Source organism: Bombina bombina, chromosome 6 (assembly GCF_027579735.1).
Source record: "Bombina bombina isolate aBomBom1 chromosome 6, aBomBom1.pri, whole genome shotgun sequence".
NCBI lineage: Eukaryota > Metazoa > Chordata > Amphibia > Anura > Bombinatoridae > Bombina > Bombina bombina.
The window spans coordinates 894,009,801-894,028,798 of NC_069504.1; the positions used below are offsets into that span (position 1 = coordinate 894,009,801).

At 40.4% G+C, this 18,998-nt stretch overlaps 1 protein-coding gene across 2 annotated transcripts in view; it reads right to left on the bottom strand.

The window, feature by feature from the left end:
* Window positions 1–18,998, bottom strand: part of FRMD5 (FERM domain containing 5) — a 291,969-nt gene that overhangs the window by 146,878 nt on the left and 126,093 nt on the right. Inside the window, exon 2 of one of the 2 annotated variants that reach the window (XM_053718463.1) lies at window positions 989–1,093. The exons of the other annotated variant lie outside the window; for it this stretch is intronic. Within the exon in view, the coding sequence (XP_053574438.1) occupies window positions 989–1,093 (105 nt within the window). The remainder of the gene's footprint in view (window positions 1–988; window positions 1,094–18,998) is intronic. 2 annotated transcript variants of the gene reach the window in all.

Genomic DNA, 18,998 nt, shown 5'->3' on the forward strand with positions numbered 1-18,998 from the left:
GCGCGGCTCCTTGAGTGTCAAGGACGCGCGATCATTGATTGACAGGGATTTGCTGGAGACATATTGGGCATGCGCATAATGAAGTTACACAGGAACTGTGAAAATTAAATATTTTTATTTTAAGTATTCAAGGTAAACAATAAGTCCTTTCTTGCATTTTCACATACGATACTAAAACAATGAATCGCTATACTAAAATAACAGGGATCCAGTGTTTACCATTACGCTGTTAATGCGCATGCGCAGTTTGAGTAGCTGGTCAGAAACGCTAAACTTTAAAAAGCTTGTGAACAAGCAGTAATGGTAGTTACTGGGGGTGTTGATAGCTCTTCCCAGGGGATGAACTGTTAGCAGAGATAACACTCCCACAGTAGGATCCCCCTTGATGGGCGGAGAGTTAGGACTTCCATAACGTTCATTTGTGGTAATTTCTATATGTCATTACTTCGTTTTAAAATATGTTATTTTAAAAAATATAATAGCTAAGTGCTCAGAACATTATAGTCTGACAAGATGTGATATGTAAAATACCAACATTTACTGGCACTTTAAGCAGTGGATGCTGCGTCGCAGGCACATCCTGTCGGGTTCGCCTGAAACATAAGTTAAGAAGCAGCATTCGTAAGATCTGATCGGGATGATTGACAGCCTTGCTAGCGCCCGATTGGCTGTCAGTTTGTAGGGGACGGCATTGCACAAGCATTTCACCAGAAATGCTTGTGCAATGTTGAATGCGGGCAGCGTATGCTGTCCACATTTAGCGATGTTGAGCGAACATGATTCGCTGCGCGACATTTAATAAATCTACTGCAGTTTTGTAACAATATTATACATTAGCAAGAGCACTAAATATAAATAGAAATGATATATAAAGTCTCATATTTATGTTCTCTCTATTAACTATAATGCCATGTTAAAATATAAATGACCTAGCACAATATTTTAAATTGATATATTTTCTTTGATATAAAAAATGTTATACAATTACCCGCTGTTTGTCAGGATCCACATAACGAATTCCAAAGTAATCTCTCTCCAAAAGATTGAGATGGTGGCACAATAGATCAAACAGATGCTGACCCTTTGCATCCCTCTGAAAAGAAAAGAGAGCAAATGTCAAATTACTAATATTGCAAGAGAAAGTTACCTGAGGAAGAGACAAAAAGTAAAATACAGAAGGGGGAAAGAGATGGAAATAGGATTAAAAAAACCCAGAAAAAAAAAGATCTCACAGGACAGGAGAGAGGCAAAATGAGAATACGGTGGATAGAGATTGGCCTAGATTCAATAAATCTAAATATCTCACTGAAAAAAAATGCTGCAACTTTGCCGCTCGAAAAAGGTGGAATCCATAAAGAATCTTGTGACCCTTTGTCAAAGCAGCAACTGGTGAGATCCGCTCCATGGAAAAATATGGAGCTGCTTTTATCTCTCAGCCGTTAACTTCCCACTGGCATCACAACAAATGTTTTAAAAACCTTACAAAATAAACTAATAAAAACACTGTCTATAAAACAGTCCCCTCTAGTATAATCACAAGAAAAAACATAACTTATGCTTACCAGATAAATTCCTTTCATTCCTGGCAGGGAGAGTCCACAACTTAATTCCTTACTGTTGGGAAATACAACACCTGGTCAACAGGAGGAGGCAAAGACAACCCAGCCAAAGGCTTAAATATCCCTCCCACTTTCCCTATCTCCTAGTCATTCTGCCGAGGGAACAAGGAAAAGTAGGAGAAACATCAGGGTATAAAAGGTTCTAGAAGAAATAATATAAAAGGAGCCACCCATCAAAAAAATAAATTACGGGGGGTCCTGGACTCTATGGTAAGCATAAGTTATGTTTTCCTTCCATAAGGCAGGGAAAGTCCACAACTTCATTCCTTCCTGTTGGGAAAACTATACCCAAGCTCCAGAGGACACTGAATGAATAACGGGAGGGAATAGAAAAAAGAGGCAGACCCTATTCTGAGGGCACCACAGCCTGCTAAACTTTTCTCCTGAAAGCTGCTTCAGCCGAAACAAACACACCAAACTTGTAAAATTTAGAAAAAGTGTGTAAGGAGGACCAGGTAGCCGCCTTACAAATCTGATCCATTGAGACTTCATTCTTAAAAGCCCAAGAGGAAGCCACTGCTCTAGTGGAATGAGCCATTATCCTCTCATGAGGCTGTTGTCCCGCTGTCTCATAAGCTAAGCGGATGACACTCCTCAACCAGAAAGATAGCGAAATCGTAGTAACCTTCTGACCCTTACGCCTCCCCGTATAGATGAAAAACAAAGAGGAAGATTGTCTGAATTCTTTAGTAGCCTGAAGATAGAACTTCAAGGCACAATCACAACTAGATTATGAAGCAAATGTTCCTTCACTGAAGAAGGATTAGGAGACAAGAAAGGAACAACAATTTCTTGATTAATGTTACACCACCTTAGGGAGGAACCCTAGTTTAGTGCGTAAAACCGCCTTATCAGCATGAAAAAACAGATAAGGGGATACACACTGCAAAGCAGAAATCTCAGAAACTGGGCGCAGAGGCAATAGCCAACAAAAAAAGAACCTTCCAAGATAACAATTTAATGTCAATAGTATGCATAGGCTCAAACGGAGACTGCTGCAAGACACTAAGAACAAAAATTGAGGCTCCAAGGCAGAGCCCCAGATCTAAACACGGGTCTGATTCTAGCCAGAGCCTTAACAAAGGACTGCACATCTGGAAGCTCAGCCAATCTTTTGTGCAGTAACACCGACAGGACCGATATCTGTCCCTTCAGGGAACTAGCAGATAGGCCCTTCTCCAGTCCGTTCTGGAGAAAAGCTAAAATTCTGGCAGCCTTAACCTTATGCCAGGAAAAGCCATGCTCTTCACACCAGTACAAGTAAGTCCTCCACACGAACCAGAGTGTCAGAGAACCCTCTTTTGAGTAAGACTAAGCATTCAATCTTCACACAGTCAGCCTCAGAGAATCTAGATTTTGATGAATGAAAGGAACCTGTATCAGCAGATCTCTGCGACAAGGTAACCTGAGGAGATAAGGACATCCCCACCAGATCCGCAAACCCCGTCCTTTGCAGTTGCTCGCTCCTGCTTGATGCGAGCCACCACATGAGAGAGAAGTGGTACTGGAGGAAAAAGATAAATGAGACTGAACCTCCATGGTACTTATAGGGCATATATCAATTCCACCTAAAGATCCCTCGACCTCGACCTGGGTAGCTTGGTATTGAGGCGGGATGCCATGAGATCTATCTCTGGCGTCCCTCTCTCGCTGCATATCTCTGCAAACACCTCTGGGTGAAAGGATTGCCTGCTGAGGAAGTCCGCTTCCCAGTTGTCCACACCCGGAATGTGGATCGCTGACAGCGTACATTGGTAAGTCTCCGCCCACTCTAGTATCTGAGATACTTCTCTCATTGCCAAGGAACTTCTCGTTCCCCCTTGATGGTTGAAATAGGCAACCGAGATTATATTGTCTGATTGAAATCTGATAAACTGGGACGAACCCAGAAGGGGTCAAGCCTTCAAGGCACTGAAGAGCACCCAGAGTTCCAAAATATGGATCGGAAGGGAGGACTTCTCCTGAGTGCACAGACCTTGTGCCTTCTTGGCACCCCAAACGGCTCCTCAGCCGGAAAAGCTTGCGTCTGTAATCACGATCTCCCAGGACGGTCTCAAAAAGCACGTGCCTTGGGACAGATTGATCTGGACAGAGCCACCAGCAGAGTGAGTCTCTCTTGAAAGGCTGTCCAGCACAATCTGTTGAGACAGATCTGAATGGTTGCCGTTCCATTGTCTCAGCATGCATAGTTATAAGGGTCTGAGATGGAATATGGCAAAAGGAATGATGTACATAGACGAAAAGATTGTGCCTGTACCAAGATATCGTCCAGGTAAGGTGCTACTGCAATACCTTGTATTGGGCAATGGCTAGAAGAGCCCCCAAAACCTTTGTAAATATCCTTGGAGCAGTAGCTAGGCCAAACGGAAGAGCTATCAACTGAAAGTGCTGATCCAGAAAAGCAAACCTCAGGAACTGAAAATGTTCCCTGTGAATCGGGACGTGAAGGTATGCATCCTTCAGGTCTAATGTGGTCATGAAATGTCCTTCCTAAACCAGAGGCAGGATTGACCATATTGTGTCCATCTTGAAAGAGGGTACACTCAGAAACTTGTTTAGGCCTTTTAGGTCCAGAATTGGACGAAAAGTTCACTCCTTCTTTGGAACCACAAAAAAGTTTGAATAAAACCCCAAACCTCTTTCTGCTGTAGGTACTGGGACAATTATTCCTAGAGAGGAGAGATCCCATACGCAACCTAAGAAGGCAGCCCTCTTTTCTGGTCTTGTCGAAAGACTGAAGAGTAGGAATCTGCCCCTGGGGGCAGATGAGACTTGAATCCTAACCTGTATACTTGAGATACAACCTCCAGCACCCAAGGATCCTGTACATCCTGGAACTAAGCCCCTTCATGCCGATTTGTTCTAGTCGGGCTTCTTAGTCTGTTTGGACTTATTCCAGGAGTGAGCCAGCTTCCAAGTACTCTTGGGCTGCTCGAACTTGGAAGAGGACGGCTGTCGTTGCGACTTCTCAGCACGGAAGGAAGAAAATTAGACAGTTGCTGTCCCTTAGGCCTATTCTTCTTATCCTGCGGTAGGAAGACACCTTTCCCTCCGGTAACCGTAGAGATAATGGAGTCCAGCCCTGGACCGAATAAAATCTTCCCCTTGAAGGGAAGAGAAAGGAGTCTGGATTTAGAAGTCATATCCGCAGACCAAGACTTCAACCAGAGAGCCCGGCTGGCTAGAACCACAAAGCCAGCAGCCTTTGCATTTATGCAAATAATCTGCATATTCGCGTCACAGATGAAGGACTTAGCAATTCTCAGTGCCTTAATTCTCTCCTGAATATCCTCGAGGGGAGTCTCCACCTCAATGAGCTCTGACAGAGTGTCGCACCAGTAGGTAGCTGCTCCAGCAAACGCGGCTACAGCTGCTGCCGGTTGAAATAAAAACCCCGTATGTTGAAACATCTTCCTCAGAAAAGTTTCCATTTTTTTATCAATAGGCTCTCTAAAAGAAGAACTATCCTCCAGAGGGATAGTAGTATGCTTAGCCAGCATGGAGATAGCACCATCCACCTTTGGGATGGAGCCCCACAAATCTAATTGAGAGTCAGGGACTGGGAATAATTTTTTAAAAGTAGACAAGAGTGAAAAAGAAGTTCCTACTCTTTCCCATTCATTACTAATAATGTTTGCCATCTTAACTGGCACAGGAAAAGTCAGAGGGCCCTTCACATCTTTGTAAACCCTGTCTAATTAAGGGATCTTAGGCTCCTCAGGGAGTGTAGCCTCTGGAACCTCTAGAGTAGACAGAACCTCCTTTAGTAGAAAATGCAGATGCTCCATTTTAAATCTAAAGGAGGGTTCCTCCGATGAAGGAGGTTTAGTAACTGAAGTCTCCGACTCAGAAAGTTCACCCTATGAAGCTACAGTGGTTAACTCATCCTCGGATAGCTGGCATATAGTAGCTAAATCCGACAAATATTTAAATGACTCTAAAGGGTAGATTTATCATGGTGCGGACAGACATGATCCGCTATATATCATGTTCTTGTGAACTGCTGGTGCAATACCACACCCTGCAGATTTGCGACCAATCGGCCGCTAGCAGGGGGTGTCAATCAACCCGATCGTATTCGATCGGGTTGATTTCTGTCCGCCGCCTCAGAGCAGGTGGACAGGTTATGGAGCACGGAGCTTGATAAATTGACCCCCAAAGTCAGGAGAACTATGTTTAACCTTTCTCTTGCGTTTGTTAGAGCGAGGTAAGGCACTCAGGGCCACAGACACCGCCGATTGTAACTGCGCATAAAGTCCACTGGAAATAAGCCCCCTCCAGATGGAGGATTAGTTGAGCCGCGGAGAACTGCATGTGGAGTGTGTAATGCAGAAAGGGTAGTAATTTCTCGGGACCCTGAGAAGTAGACGGCTCAGAAGGGCTAATAGCGCAATGAGTATTAGCAGGCTTGTCTCACTTCTTAGACTTTAGAACAGTGTTTAGGCAAATGGAACAAAATTGAGCAGGCAGGCAAACCAGAGCTCCTCACAATATAAATAGGAATTATTAATCAGTATAGAAGGAGCGAACCTTCTAATGTAGTATCAGAGTCCTCCATAGCTTTGTATATAACCACAGAAGGACAATCAAAAAGAAATGCTTTTATTTAAAAAACGGCAACATAATACTCCCAATGGCTGGGGCACTCACCAACTCCTAGACCCAGACAGCTAGCAGTGAAAACGCTCTCCTCAGGAGTGATGTCCGCAGCAGGATCTTAGGAAATGAAAGAGACTGCACCTGGTCACGTAGTACGTAAGACAGGACTTCCCCTGCTAAGAAAAAGGGCGCCAAGCTATTATGAGCTGTGCAACACTTCAAAAATGAAAGTGAAACCTGTTTGTTTCAAGCCAAAAAAACACACAGTCTATGATCCGGAAAAAACTCTCACATTAAGCAGATATAAATCCCAAACTGTTCAAATAATCTCCCTGAAGGAGATATTAACCCTTGATCCTATTGAAGTATTTTAGGAGCCACACTGTGACCCTGTATAGCATTTTAAATTGTATATATAAAAAACTGTCTTACCCTCCAGGATCCATGCTGTGGAACAGGCACAGCCTCATAGGTGTGACAGTCTTGCAGCGACGCTTCTGACATGGACTTGATTGTGTAGCAGCAAGCAGTGAAACTCGTCAACACTGATTGCTCAGGAGCTGTTAGCGACAGTCTGGATGGGTTCGCAGAAAAACTTCCCCTGCATCTCCAGACTCTAACTTTCATCAATACTCTCACTGAGAGGTTGACATGATTACTTAAAACTCCAGTCCTTTCTCGAAGGGAACATACCCATTACAGGACTATCCAAATTGTCTGACGAAAGGCAAAGAATGACTGGGGGATAGGGGAAGTGGGAGGGATAGTAAAGCCTTTGGCTGGGGTGTCTTTGCCTCCTGGTGGCCAGGTGCTGTATTTCCCAACAATAAGGAATGAAGTTGTGGACTCTCCCTGCCCTATGGGAGGAAAAGGAAAATTAAATTAAAAACAAGACAAAACTGGTCAACTTTGATATAGAGAGACATGACCACAAGACAATATATTTCACACAAGCAATCATGTCTTTTTGCAAGTATTGGTGCACAATCCCGACCACACTTCAATACCCCATAATTCCTTTGGTCTGGACCTGGTTCATGTCTGCAAGATTCCCAAGACAAATTCCATTCTATCCAGTGAAATTTCTTTAGCATAACAAAAGACACAGACTTACAGAACCCCTTTTGCAAATGTGTTTCCGATGTGTTGTGGCATTGTTTTTGGGTTGCAAATGGTTCTCCTTTGCTGTGCGAGATATCATGTACTGGGCCATTTAATACAACTATACACATGGCAGGAACACCCATTGGCGATCAGCTAGAAAATATAGGTGAAGTGAGCCTAAATCAAATTTAACATAGGGTCTCCTTAAATGGATATGAAGCCCAATATTTTGCTTTCATGATTCAGATAGAGCATGTAATTTTAACCCCTTAGTGACCAGACCATTTTTAAATGTTCTTACCGTTAAGGACCAGGGCTGTTTTTACCACGGCTGTTTCCTCCCACTGCCGCACACTCTAGGATCAGGAACTGCTGCAGCGATGGGCCGCCCACCCGCCTCCCTTGTATACATCCCACCCACCAATGATCAGCACCATCGCTGGCCGATGCAGAGAGGGCCCTCTCTGCATCGGTTTGCTTAAAAAAGGGTATTGCACGATGCCTCAATATTGAGGCATCGTTGCAATACCCTGAAAGCAGCTGTAAGCGATCACGATCGCTTTTAGCGCTTGAAACTACCGTTTTTTGTTGGACGTGCCTGGCATGTCCTTGGTCGTTAAGGGATTAAACAATCTTCTAATGTACTTATAGTATCATTTTTTTCTTTGTTCTCTTAGTATCTTTTGTTGAAAAACAGGAATATAAGACGCGGAGCCTGCTCATTTCTGGAGCACTATATGGCAGCAGTTTTGCAAGAATGTTATCCATTTGCAAGAGCACTAGATGGCCGCACTATTTCCTGCCAAGTAGTGCTCCAGATGCCTACCTAGGTATCTCTTCAACAAAAGAATATCATGGGAACTAAGCAAATTTGGTAATAGAAGTAAATTGAAAACTTTTTTAAAAATGTTATGCTCTGTCTGAATCATAAAAGAACATTTTTGGGTTTCAACAACAAGGCACCTGGACAACCTAATGAGAATTCATGAATCTAGATCACTGGTTTTCAAACCTGTCCTGAGGCCTCCCTAACAGGCCAGATTTTGAATATATACAAACTGGAGTTAGGGTTGCCACCTCAGCCATGTTTTCCTGGACACGTATGAGTTACACATACTGCAGGGTATGCAGGGAGGAACATATATAGTGCTGTCCGGGTTCACTATTTGTGTGCTGTCCCAGGGTGCAATTCATGTGTAACTCATAAGTGTCCAGGAAAACATGGCAGAAGTGGCAGCCCTAACTAGGGTTGCCACCTGTCCCTTAAAATACAGAACACTTATATGTTACACATGCTGCAGGGTGTGCAGGGAGGAACATGAATAGTGCTGTCCAGAAACACAATACATGTTCCTCCCTGCACACCCTGCAGCATGTGTAACTCATAAGTTTGCAGGAAAACATGGCTGAGGTGGCAACCCTAGCCCTAACTGGAATACAGGTGAAATAATTAGCTGATAGGTAAACATGATTATTAACCTGACCCCATCCAAGGTAATCCTAAAAATCTAGACCAATAAGAGAAATCTTGGGAGGTGAAATAAGCACTAGACAGAAGCAGATGAACAAGAGGGTACAGGTAGAGAAATATGCGTAAAAAATAACAAGGCAAAACAAAACAAATTCAAAATAGAATAATAAAAAAAATCATAGCACCAGGCATAGGACAACAAATGTAAAAATAAATCAATGGTGTTTAGTGTAATGTAAAGTGATTGTGCTTTTTATACTATTGTCAGGGCATGTTAGCTGTCTGTCTGAGTGCTTCTGTCACATTGTATGTGTGTCTGCTTCACAAGAGGTAAGCTTCTTGCATCTGAACCTCACAATCATCAATGTCACCTTGAATGTTCTCCAATCAACAGCACTGAAACTGACAGTGCGTGTGAGATAAATTCACTGGAATCCTTCTCCAATCTTGTTTAGTTTCTATAGCCTCAGTATTTATGTTCTTTTATGTCATAAAACTCCAGTCCTAAAGTACCTCTAACAGGCCAGATTTTCATGAGATCTGAACTAGAGCACAGGTGAAATAATCAGCTGATCAGTAACTATGGTTACTAACCTGCTCTCACCCAGTAGCTGATAATTTCACCTGTGCTCTAGTTCAGATATCAGGAAAATCTGTCCGGTTAGGGGTACTTCAGGAGTGGAGTTGGAAAACACTGATCTATATAGTGTAAGTAACTAAAAAACAGAGAGATAAGCGAGCTTTAGGGAATATGCTACATAGAATAGAAACACTGGAACTTGTGAAACTAGAAAGATCAGAAAGGACTTTTAGTGAAATATAGGGATATAAAACACTACATTTTTAATATAAAACATTTAAAGGGACATGAAACGCAAAAATGTTCTTTCATGATTGAGACAGAGCATACCATTTAAAAAAAGTTTCCAATTTACTACTATTATCAATTCTGCTTCACTCTCCTGTTATTCTTTGTTGAAGAGCTATCTGAATAGGTAGCGTGCACATGTATAGAACACTACATGACAGGAAATACTGCTGCCATCTAGTGCTCTTTCTAATGTATAACATTCTTGCAAAACTGCTGCTATATAAGCTGCAGACGTGCACGCACCTGATCTTACCTACCTGCTTTTAAACAAAGGATATTGAGAAAGCAAAGAAATTTTAATAATAGAAGTATATTGTAAAGATGTTTAAAACTTCATGCTTTATCTAACATAGTAACATAGTAGATAAGGTTGAAAAAAGACCGAAGTCCATCGAGTTCAACCTATACAAATCTAAAATACTTACAAAAAGCTCCAGTTAAGCTTAAAGGGACACTGTACCCAAAATTTTTCTTTCGTGATTCAGATTGAGCATGAAATTTTAAGCAACTTTCTAATTTACTCCTATTATCAAATTGTCTTCATTCTCTTGGTATCTTTATTTGAAATGCAAGAATGTAAGTTTAACCCCTTAATGACCACAGCACTTTTCCATTTTCTGTCCGTTTGGGACCAAGGCTATTTTTACATTTCTGCAGTGTTTGTGTTTAGCTGTAATTTTCCTCTTACTCATTTACTGTACCCACACATATTATATACCGTTTTTCTCGCCATTAAATGGACTTTCTAAAGATACCATTATTTTCATCATATCTTATAATTTACTATAAAAAAATTATAAAATATGAGGAAAAATTAAAAAAAATAAACACTTTTTCTAACTTTGACCCCCAAAATCTGTTACATATCTACAACCACCAAAAAACACCCATGCTAAATAGTTTCTAAATTTTGTCCTGAGTTTTGAAATACCCAATGTTTACATGTTCTTTGCTTTTTTTGCAAGTTATAGGGCCATAAATACAAGTAGCACTTTGCTATTTCCAAACCATTTTTTTTTCAAAATTAGCGCTAGTTACATTAGAACACTGATATCTTTTAGGAATCTCTGAATATTCATTGACATGTATATATTTTTTTTTAGTAGACAACCCAAAGTATTGATCTAGGCCCATTTTGGTATATTTCATGCCACCATTTCACCGCCAAATGCGATCAAATAAAAAAAATCGTTCACTTTTTCACAAATTTTTTCACAAACTTTAGGTTTCTCACTGAAATTATTTACAAACAGCTTGTGCAATTATGGCACAAATGGTTGTAAATTCTTCTCTGGGATCCCCTTTGTTCATAAATAGCAGACTTATATGGCTTTGGTGTTGCTTTTTGGTAATTAGAATGCCACTAAATGCCACTGCGCACCACACGTGTATTATGCCCAGCAGTGTAGGGGTTAATTAGGGAGCATGTAGGGAGCTTTTTGGGGTAATTTTAGCTTTAGTGTAGTGTAGTAGACAACCCCAAGTATTGATCTAGGCCCATTTTGGTATATTTCATGCCACCATTTCACCGCCAAATGCGATCAAATAAAAAAAAAAGTTACATTTTTCACAATTTTAGGTTTCTCACTGAAATCATTTACAAACAGCTTGTGCAGTTATGGCATAAATGGTTGTAAATGCTTCTCTGGGATCCCCTTTGTTCAGAAATAGCAGACATATATGGCTTTGGCATTGCTTTTTGGTATTTAGAAGGCCGCTAAATGCTGCTGCGCATCACACGTGTATTATGGCTAGCAGTGAAGGGGTTAATTAGGTAGCTTGTAGGGAGCTTGCAGGGTTAATATTAGATTTAGTGTAGAGCTCAGCCTCCCACCTGAAACATCAGACCCCCTGATCCCTCCCAAACAGCTCTCTTCCCTCCCCCACCCCACAATTGTCCCCGCCATCTTAAGTACTGGCAGAAACTCTGCCAGTACTAAAATAAAAGGTATTTGGCCCTTTTTTTTTTTAAAAAAAAAAGAAGCATATTTACATATGCTGATGTGTACGATCCCCCCTTAGACCCCAACCTCACTGATCCCCCCTAAACAGCTCTATAACCCTCCCACTCTAACTTAATGGGCGCCATCTTGGGTACTGGCAGCTGTCTGCCAGTACCCAGTTTAGAAGAAAAAATTGTTTTTTTTTTACATTTATTAAAACGTTTCTGTAGTGTAGCTTCCCCCCACACAAAACCAACCCCCCACCCCTCCATGATCACTTTTTGTGCTTTTGCACAAACAAGATTAGGCCACATTTATTAAAACATTTTCCGTAGTGTAGCGGTTCCCACCCGCTCCCGCCCCGTGCACGCGCCCGCCCGCCACCCTCTGTGCACGCGTGCGCGCCCCCGACGATCCCGCCCCCGATCCCGCCCCCCCTTGACGTCATGCGGCACACCGATGGCCGCCCACCCGCCTCCCAAGTCGGCTCCCACCCACCAACGAAACCGGCCATCGATGTCCGGTGCAGAGAGGGCCACAGAGTGGCTCTCTCTGCATCGGATGGCCATGTGAGGTTATTGCAGGATGCCTCCATATCGAGGCATCACTGCAATAACCGGAAAGCAGCTGGAAGCGAGCAGGATCGCTTCCAGCTGCTTTCCACACCGAGGACGTGCAGGGTATGTCCTCAGGCGTTAACTGCCTTTTTTTTGAGGACGTACCCTGCACGTCCTCGGTCATTAAGGGGTTAAATGCCGGCCCATTTTTGGTGAACAACCTGAGTTGTCCTTGTTGATTGGTGGATAAATTCATCCACCAATAAAAAAGTGCTGTCCAGAGTACTGAAACCAAAAAAAAGCTTAGATGCCTTCTTTTTCAAATAATGATAGCAAGAGAACGAAGAAAATTTGATAATAAGAGTAAATTAGAAAGTTGCTTAAAATTTCATGCTCTTTCTGAATTACAAAATAAATATTTTGGGTACAGCGTCCCTTTAAATAACCTCACTAAAAGATGACCTATGTAATACTAGCAATCATATCCATGAATCATGAAAGAAAATTTTGGGGTTTTATATCCCTTTAATTATGAGCAGTAAAAGCACTTTGCAATATACCTTATTTATTCATTTTATCCCCTTTTCCCTGTAATTTAAAGGGACAGTAAATTCAAAATTACACGTTCTTTATTTAGCTAGAACATTCAATGTTAAAAAACTTTTCAAAATACTTCCATTATCTATTTTTCTTTTTTTTTTTTCTTTTTTTTTTTTATTGAGGTAGCAATAACACTTTGGTACAAGCACACTAAACATGGTTACAAAAGGTATCACAAGTGATAACATTAAAGTAGGCACCGCATTAAATTGAAATGATACCTGACAAACTCTTTAGATAATATTTTTCTGCTCCTTACTTTGTTTTTAAAACTTTGTTGTGTCATCAATGTCAACCAGATCAACTTGTGGGACCATAGTCTTCAGAGTTCATAGGAGGACACAGATTAAACTCAAATAGCATCGGTTAACATCTGACAAAGTAACTAGTAAAACTTTTGTTTCCAAACAATCCTCAGATAACACTGCAGGCAAATAACAAACTGTACATAACAAAGAATATAACTGAGATTAGCCACTACACCTAAGATGGTGGTCATGATTTAGTTTGAGGGGGGCCTATCTTATGTAGAGAGGAAAACCAAAAAAAAGAAAACACATGTGCAATTGGGTGAGCATGAATCTATGTTACAAATGGGGGGAAAGGGGTTATCTCATATACTATAGGTCAAAGAAGGGACCCATATGGTGTGCTCTTATCATAGTCAATGATACTCCAGCCATATATAGCTGAGTGTGGTGATATAAATGCAGGCATAGTAGCAAGACCTAAAAAGGAATAAAAGTTGTAGTGGATCTGATATGAAAGCTCCACCATAGCCAAGTATAAAGCCAACACAAAAGTATACAGCCTAGCTTATGTTTAAAATCCAATGCTTAAAACTGAAAGCCTATGTACAATGAACATTCTGGTCTAGCGTAAATAGATAAGGCTCCCTAAATATAGCGAACCTTATAATCTAAGGTTGATTATAAGGTTGAAGTTCAATCCGATTGGCTGATTGGATCAGCCAATAGAATGCAAGGTCAATTCTATTGGCTGATTCAATCAGCCAATCGGATTGAACTTCAATCAGATTGGCTGATTAAATCAACCAATCAGATTTTTCCTACCTTAATTCCGATTGGCTGATAGAATTCTATCAGCCAATCGGAATTCAAGGGACTCCATCTTGGATGACGTCATTTAAAGGAACCGTCATTCGTCGTTAGTTCATCGTGCTGGAAGGATGCTCCGCGCCGGATGTCTTCAAGATGGAGCCGCTCCTCGTCGGATGGAAGAAGATAGAAGATGCCGCTTGGATGAAGCCTTCTGCCGGTCTGGATGTCCTCTTCTGCTCGGATAGGATGAAGACTTCTGCCGGTCTGGATGCCCTCTTCTGCCCCATCGGATGAAGACTTCTGCCCGGATCGGATGACCACTTGTGCCCGGCTGGGTGAAGACGGCTCAAGGTAGGGTGATCTTCAAGGGGGTAGTGTTAGGTTTTATTAAGGCAGTTTCTAAAGTGCCGCAAGTCACTAGCGACTCCAGAAATTTTTAGTTACGCTCATTTCTGGACATCGCTAGTTTATCCGACTTACAGCACTTTAGGAACTGCTGGTGGGGTATATGTAATACCCCGATGTGCGAGGTGAAACTACAGGCGGCGCGGGTTCCCTCGCTTGCCCCGAAACCTACGCCATATATCGTATCGCGCCCCAGGTTGCTATCCTTGCAAGTGTTGCAAAGCATGTAATTTTATACAAAAAGCTAGATACTTTGTATCTAAGACTGGGCGTATATATAAAATTAGAACTAAAATAACATGTAGAACTGAAGCAGTAATCTATTTAGCAAGATGTGGCTGTTCTCTATTCTATATAGGTAAAACCACAAGAGCCTTACGTGATAGAACATTAGAACACCTTAGGTATATTGAACATGAAGTCAAAACCTCAAGTATAGCCCGGTACTTTAAATTATATCACAATTCCTCGCCAAAAACCTTTAGCCTCATAGGGATTGAGAAAGTGACTTTGAGTATTAGAGGGGGGATTTGGATAAAGTATTACTGCAGCATGAGAGCCGATGGATTTTTAACCTAGACACATTATCTCCAGGAGGTTTAAATGAGGAACTCTTATATTCTCCTTTTTTATAAAGGTCAACCATGTTTGCAGCATAAATGTAACATTTGGTTCATTAATTGTTTCTGTAGTTTGAAATATTCTAAACAGTACAATGAGCTCTAGCAGTGTTAATTATACTAGCAAAATATTTTGTTTTTTACCTAAAAAAAATATAAAGTGTTATGTGTTAAATAATTTCTAGATTTTGTGTCAGTCAGATATCATGTATATATAAATGTACATCTACCAAGTGGTTGCTTACACTTTGTGCCCTGTATCTTTAAATTTTAAGTCATGAACAATAAAGGTTGTTTAATAAAACAGGTAACTATTGATAAAATGAACTGGCAACAATGCATACTACCAAGTGGTTGTTGTACAGTTAATGTCAAGTGTCCTGTGCCTTTAAATCTAAATAAAACAGTTGCTAATATGCAGCTTAAGAGGTGTTAGCAATAATGGTCTCATCAGCAGGAAGTTATTCTTTGTACAAATGAAAGAAATAAGTAATGTATACTTTAACATATAATACCTGTTGAGCTTGTTTACTTTGGGTTAAACCGTGTTCTGTTGTTTACATTAGGAGCCCTGTATCTTTAAATTCAGGAATTGTCCAGTGTATTCTCTCAAATGAGAAATTTAAAAGGTTTAAAAAGCAGGTAAATACTGATTACAATTATTGGCAACAAAGTTTTTTACCAAGTGGTTGCTTTTTAGCCAATATCAATTGTCTTGCACCTTTGAATAAAATAGCTGCAACAGCGCAGCAGTATAAGCATGAACCATAGTGGTCATATGAACAGGAAGCCATTATATGTAAAAAGGATAGAAATATACCAATATATTTCAGTTAATAACACCTGCTGATTTCTTTCACATATGGTCAAAAAGTGTCAATTTTTGAGAAATATTTAACTATTTGTATCTATTGATTAGCAGTGAACTTTATTTATTATTTATGTAGTAGAAATCTTTTATTTTCCCATGGTTTAGACTTAGGGGATGATCCTCAATTAGGCTGCTATTTAAGGCAACTGAGGAAGAATGCAAATTACAAGCCTTGATGAAGCCAATTTGGTGAAACGATCGTAGGCAAATTTCCTTTCAAGCTCCCTGGAGCAAGTGTTATCCACATATCCTTTTACCTTTACTGGAAAACAAAGAATCTTTGCTCAAATCATCACTGAAGTGGGACACAACTGTTGCTGAATCACAGTAAGCTTATGTGGCTATGAGGTTCTAGTTACCAGCTTTATTGGGTCTGTTTTTTGCATGGTAATATTGGCAGTTTAGTGTTGGTGTTCCAGAAGCTCTCTGGCTGCTCAGCTGTTCAGTTTGGCGGTTGTATACTGCTAGCTTTTCAGCGTAAATAGCAGAGCCTTACTTTACAGCCTCTCTCCTTGCTTAATGGATTGTGAGCATGGTTTAAATCTAGACCTGTTTTTAGATGCCCATAAAGAGTGAAGATTGAGCAGTGCTTAATTACAAGCAGGAACGATACCAGGATTACAATTGGTTTTTTGTCACTATTTATTTCCTTTATCACAAATGGGAAAAAAGGACATTTACAAAATACTTTTTGTTTCTATAAACACAGCATTCAGGAAAACTACACTTCATTGTGGTAAACTGTTTATGGACATTTTATTTGAAACACATTATTATTTACAGGGTTCTCTTTGTTTATATTCCTAAGTTCACTGCTATATATATATATATATATATATATATATATAATGTATTTTATGTAAGTTCACATGCACTATTTATTTTATTTTATAGTGCAATAAACCAATTACTTTGAGACCAGTATCATGTGTGTTGATGTTGTACTCCACCAGTATGGATGGTCATAGCAATATATGGCCATTGTTTTTCTCTATTTAAGGTTTAAGGCAAGAGTGCTTTTTTCTAGTACTTTTCATTATCCTTTTTTTTTTATCTAACGGTCTTCCCGAGTTCGTCGCTGTATAAGGACAGTTAGCTTATCAAATCTGCAACACACCTGTTGCTCAAAATAATTTAGGAGGGTGCGCAGGGCTATGTTTAGGTCCTCTCTCTTGGGAATAGCCATATTGAACTTGATTGCCCCCATTCACAGGGGGGGGGATGCTAGTGTGTGTAGTAGGCCTCAATCTAGTATGTCATCTGTCGTATTCTGGCCTAGAAGATCATAAACGCAGTAATATTCATATGTTTCTGCTCTGTCTGTAGCTAGAAGTACAAAAAAAGTCTTGTTGATGCAATTTTCTGCTGGATTTAAATGATATTTAGCAAGTTATTCGTACAACTTCAAGAGCTAGATAAGAAAGTGACTTTTCATGGCCGTGGTTAGTCATGTCCCCTTTCTTAATTTTTTTGGTATCCATGGTTGAAAAGTATACCTAGGAAGGCTCAGGAGCAGCAATGCACTACTGGAAGCTAGTTGCTGATTGGTGGCTGCACATGTATGCCTCTTGTTATTAGCTCGCACAATGTGTTCAGTCTGCTCCCTATAGTGCATTGCTACTTCTTTAACAAAGTATACCAAGAGAATGAAACTAATTTGATAATAGAAGTAAATTGGAAAGTTGGTTAAAATTGTATGTTCTATCTGAATCATGGGGAAAAAATTGTGTTTCATGTCATGTTAAAACAGTTCAAAAATTTGTTTTTCATACTTCAGACTTTCCAAGCCTAACCCAGGTTCATTTTACACAGTCATTGTTTCATCACTAGGCTCAGCACAGGATACAAGATGCTTTTAAAAGTTATTCTTTGATCACTGGCCTCAGTAGAGGTGTTTTTAAAATGGTAATGCAAAACCATGTAAATTTTGCTAACAAAATAACAGTATCTATCCATGGCTACACAGTAACAAGTCCGGATTAGGTTCTTCAAATAAGGTGAGTGCTGAGGGAAATTTAGGTATTGAAAAATCAATTTCAGTGGTAATTATTACCGTATATCCCTCATAAAGCAAGACATTAAGGGCCAGATTATGAGTAACATGCTAACAGTTACAAGCAAGAAAAAAATAAAACTTTTGCTTACCGGATACATTTCTTTCTTTCCAGACATGGAGAGTCCACAACGTCATTCCAATTACTAGTGGGATATTCACTCCTGGCCAGCAGGAGGAGGCAAAGAGCATCCCAGCAAAGCTGTTAAAGGGCCATTATACACTAATTTTTTCTTTGCATAAATGTTTTGTAGATGATCTATTTATAAAGCCCATAAAGTTAGTTTTTTTAAAAATGTATAATTTTGCTTATTTTTAAATAACATTGCTCTGATTTTCAGTCTCCTAACCAAGCCCCAAAGTTTTATTTGAATACCGTCAGCTACCTTCTCCAGCTTGCTCCTGTTTGTGTAAAGGCTCTTTTCATATGCAAAAGAAGGGGGGAGGGAGGAGCGTCTTATTTCCCACTTGCAGTGGGCTTTCCAACTGCCTTTTCAACAGAGCTAAACTGAAAGCTTCTAAGTACGTTTTTAAACAGTTTTATACTAGATTTTTATATCAGTATCTGTGCATCTTATTCTTTATAGTAGTGTCTATTACATGCAGGTATATGAAAATGAGTGTATACTGTCACTTCCCTTACCCATAATCCCCAGTCATTCAGTCAAATGTAAAAGAAGATAACACAAAGGTGTAGAGGTGCCTGAGGTTTAGTAAAAATGACTGTCTAATCTTTAGGGTGGGGTCGTGTACTCTCCATGTCCGGAAAGAAAGAAATTTATTGGGTAAAAATACATTTTATTTTATTTCCTAAGACATGGAAAGTCCACAGCGTAATTCCAATTACTAGTGGGAACCAATACCCAAGCTCAAGCTAGAGGACACAGAATGAACATGGAGGGAGAACAAGACAGGCAGACCTAAACAGAAGGCACCACCACTTGAAGAACCTTTTCCCAAAAGAGGCCTCAGTCTAGGCAAAAGTATCAAATTTGGAAAAAGTATGCATAGAGGACCATGTTGCTGCCTTGCAAATCTGTTCCACAGAAGCTTCATTTTTGAAAGCCCAAGAAGAGGAGACAGCCCTAGTGGAATGAGCTGTAATTCTCTCAGGAGGCTCCTGCCCTGCAGTCTCATAAGCAAAACGAATCATACTTCTCAACCAGAGAGAAAGAGAAGTAGAAGTATCCTTCTGACCCTTACGCTTTCCAAAGAAACAAACAC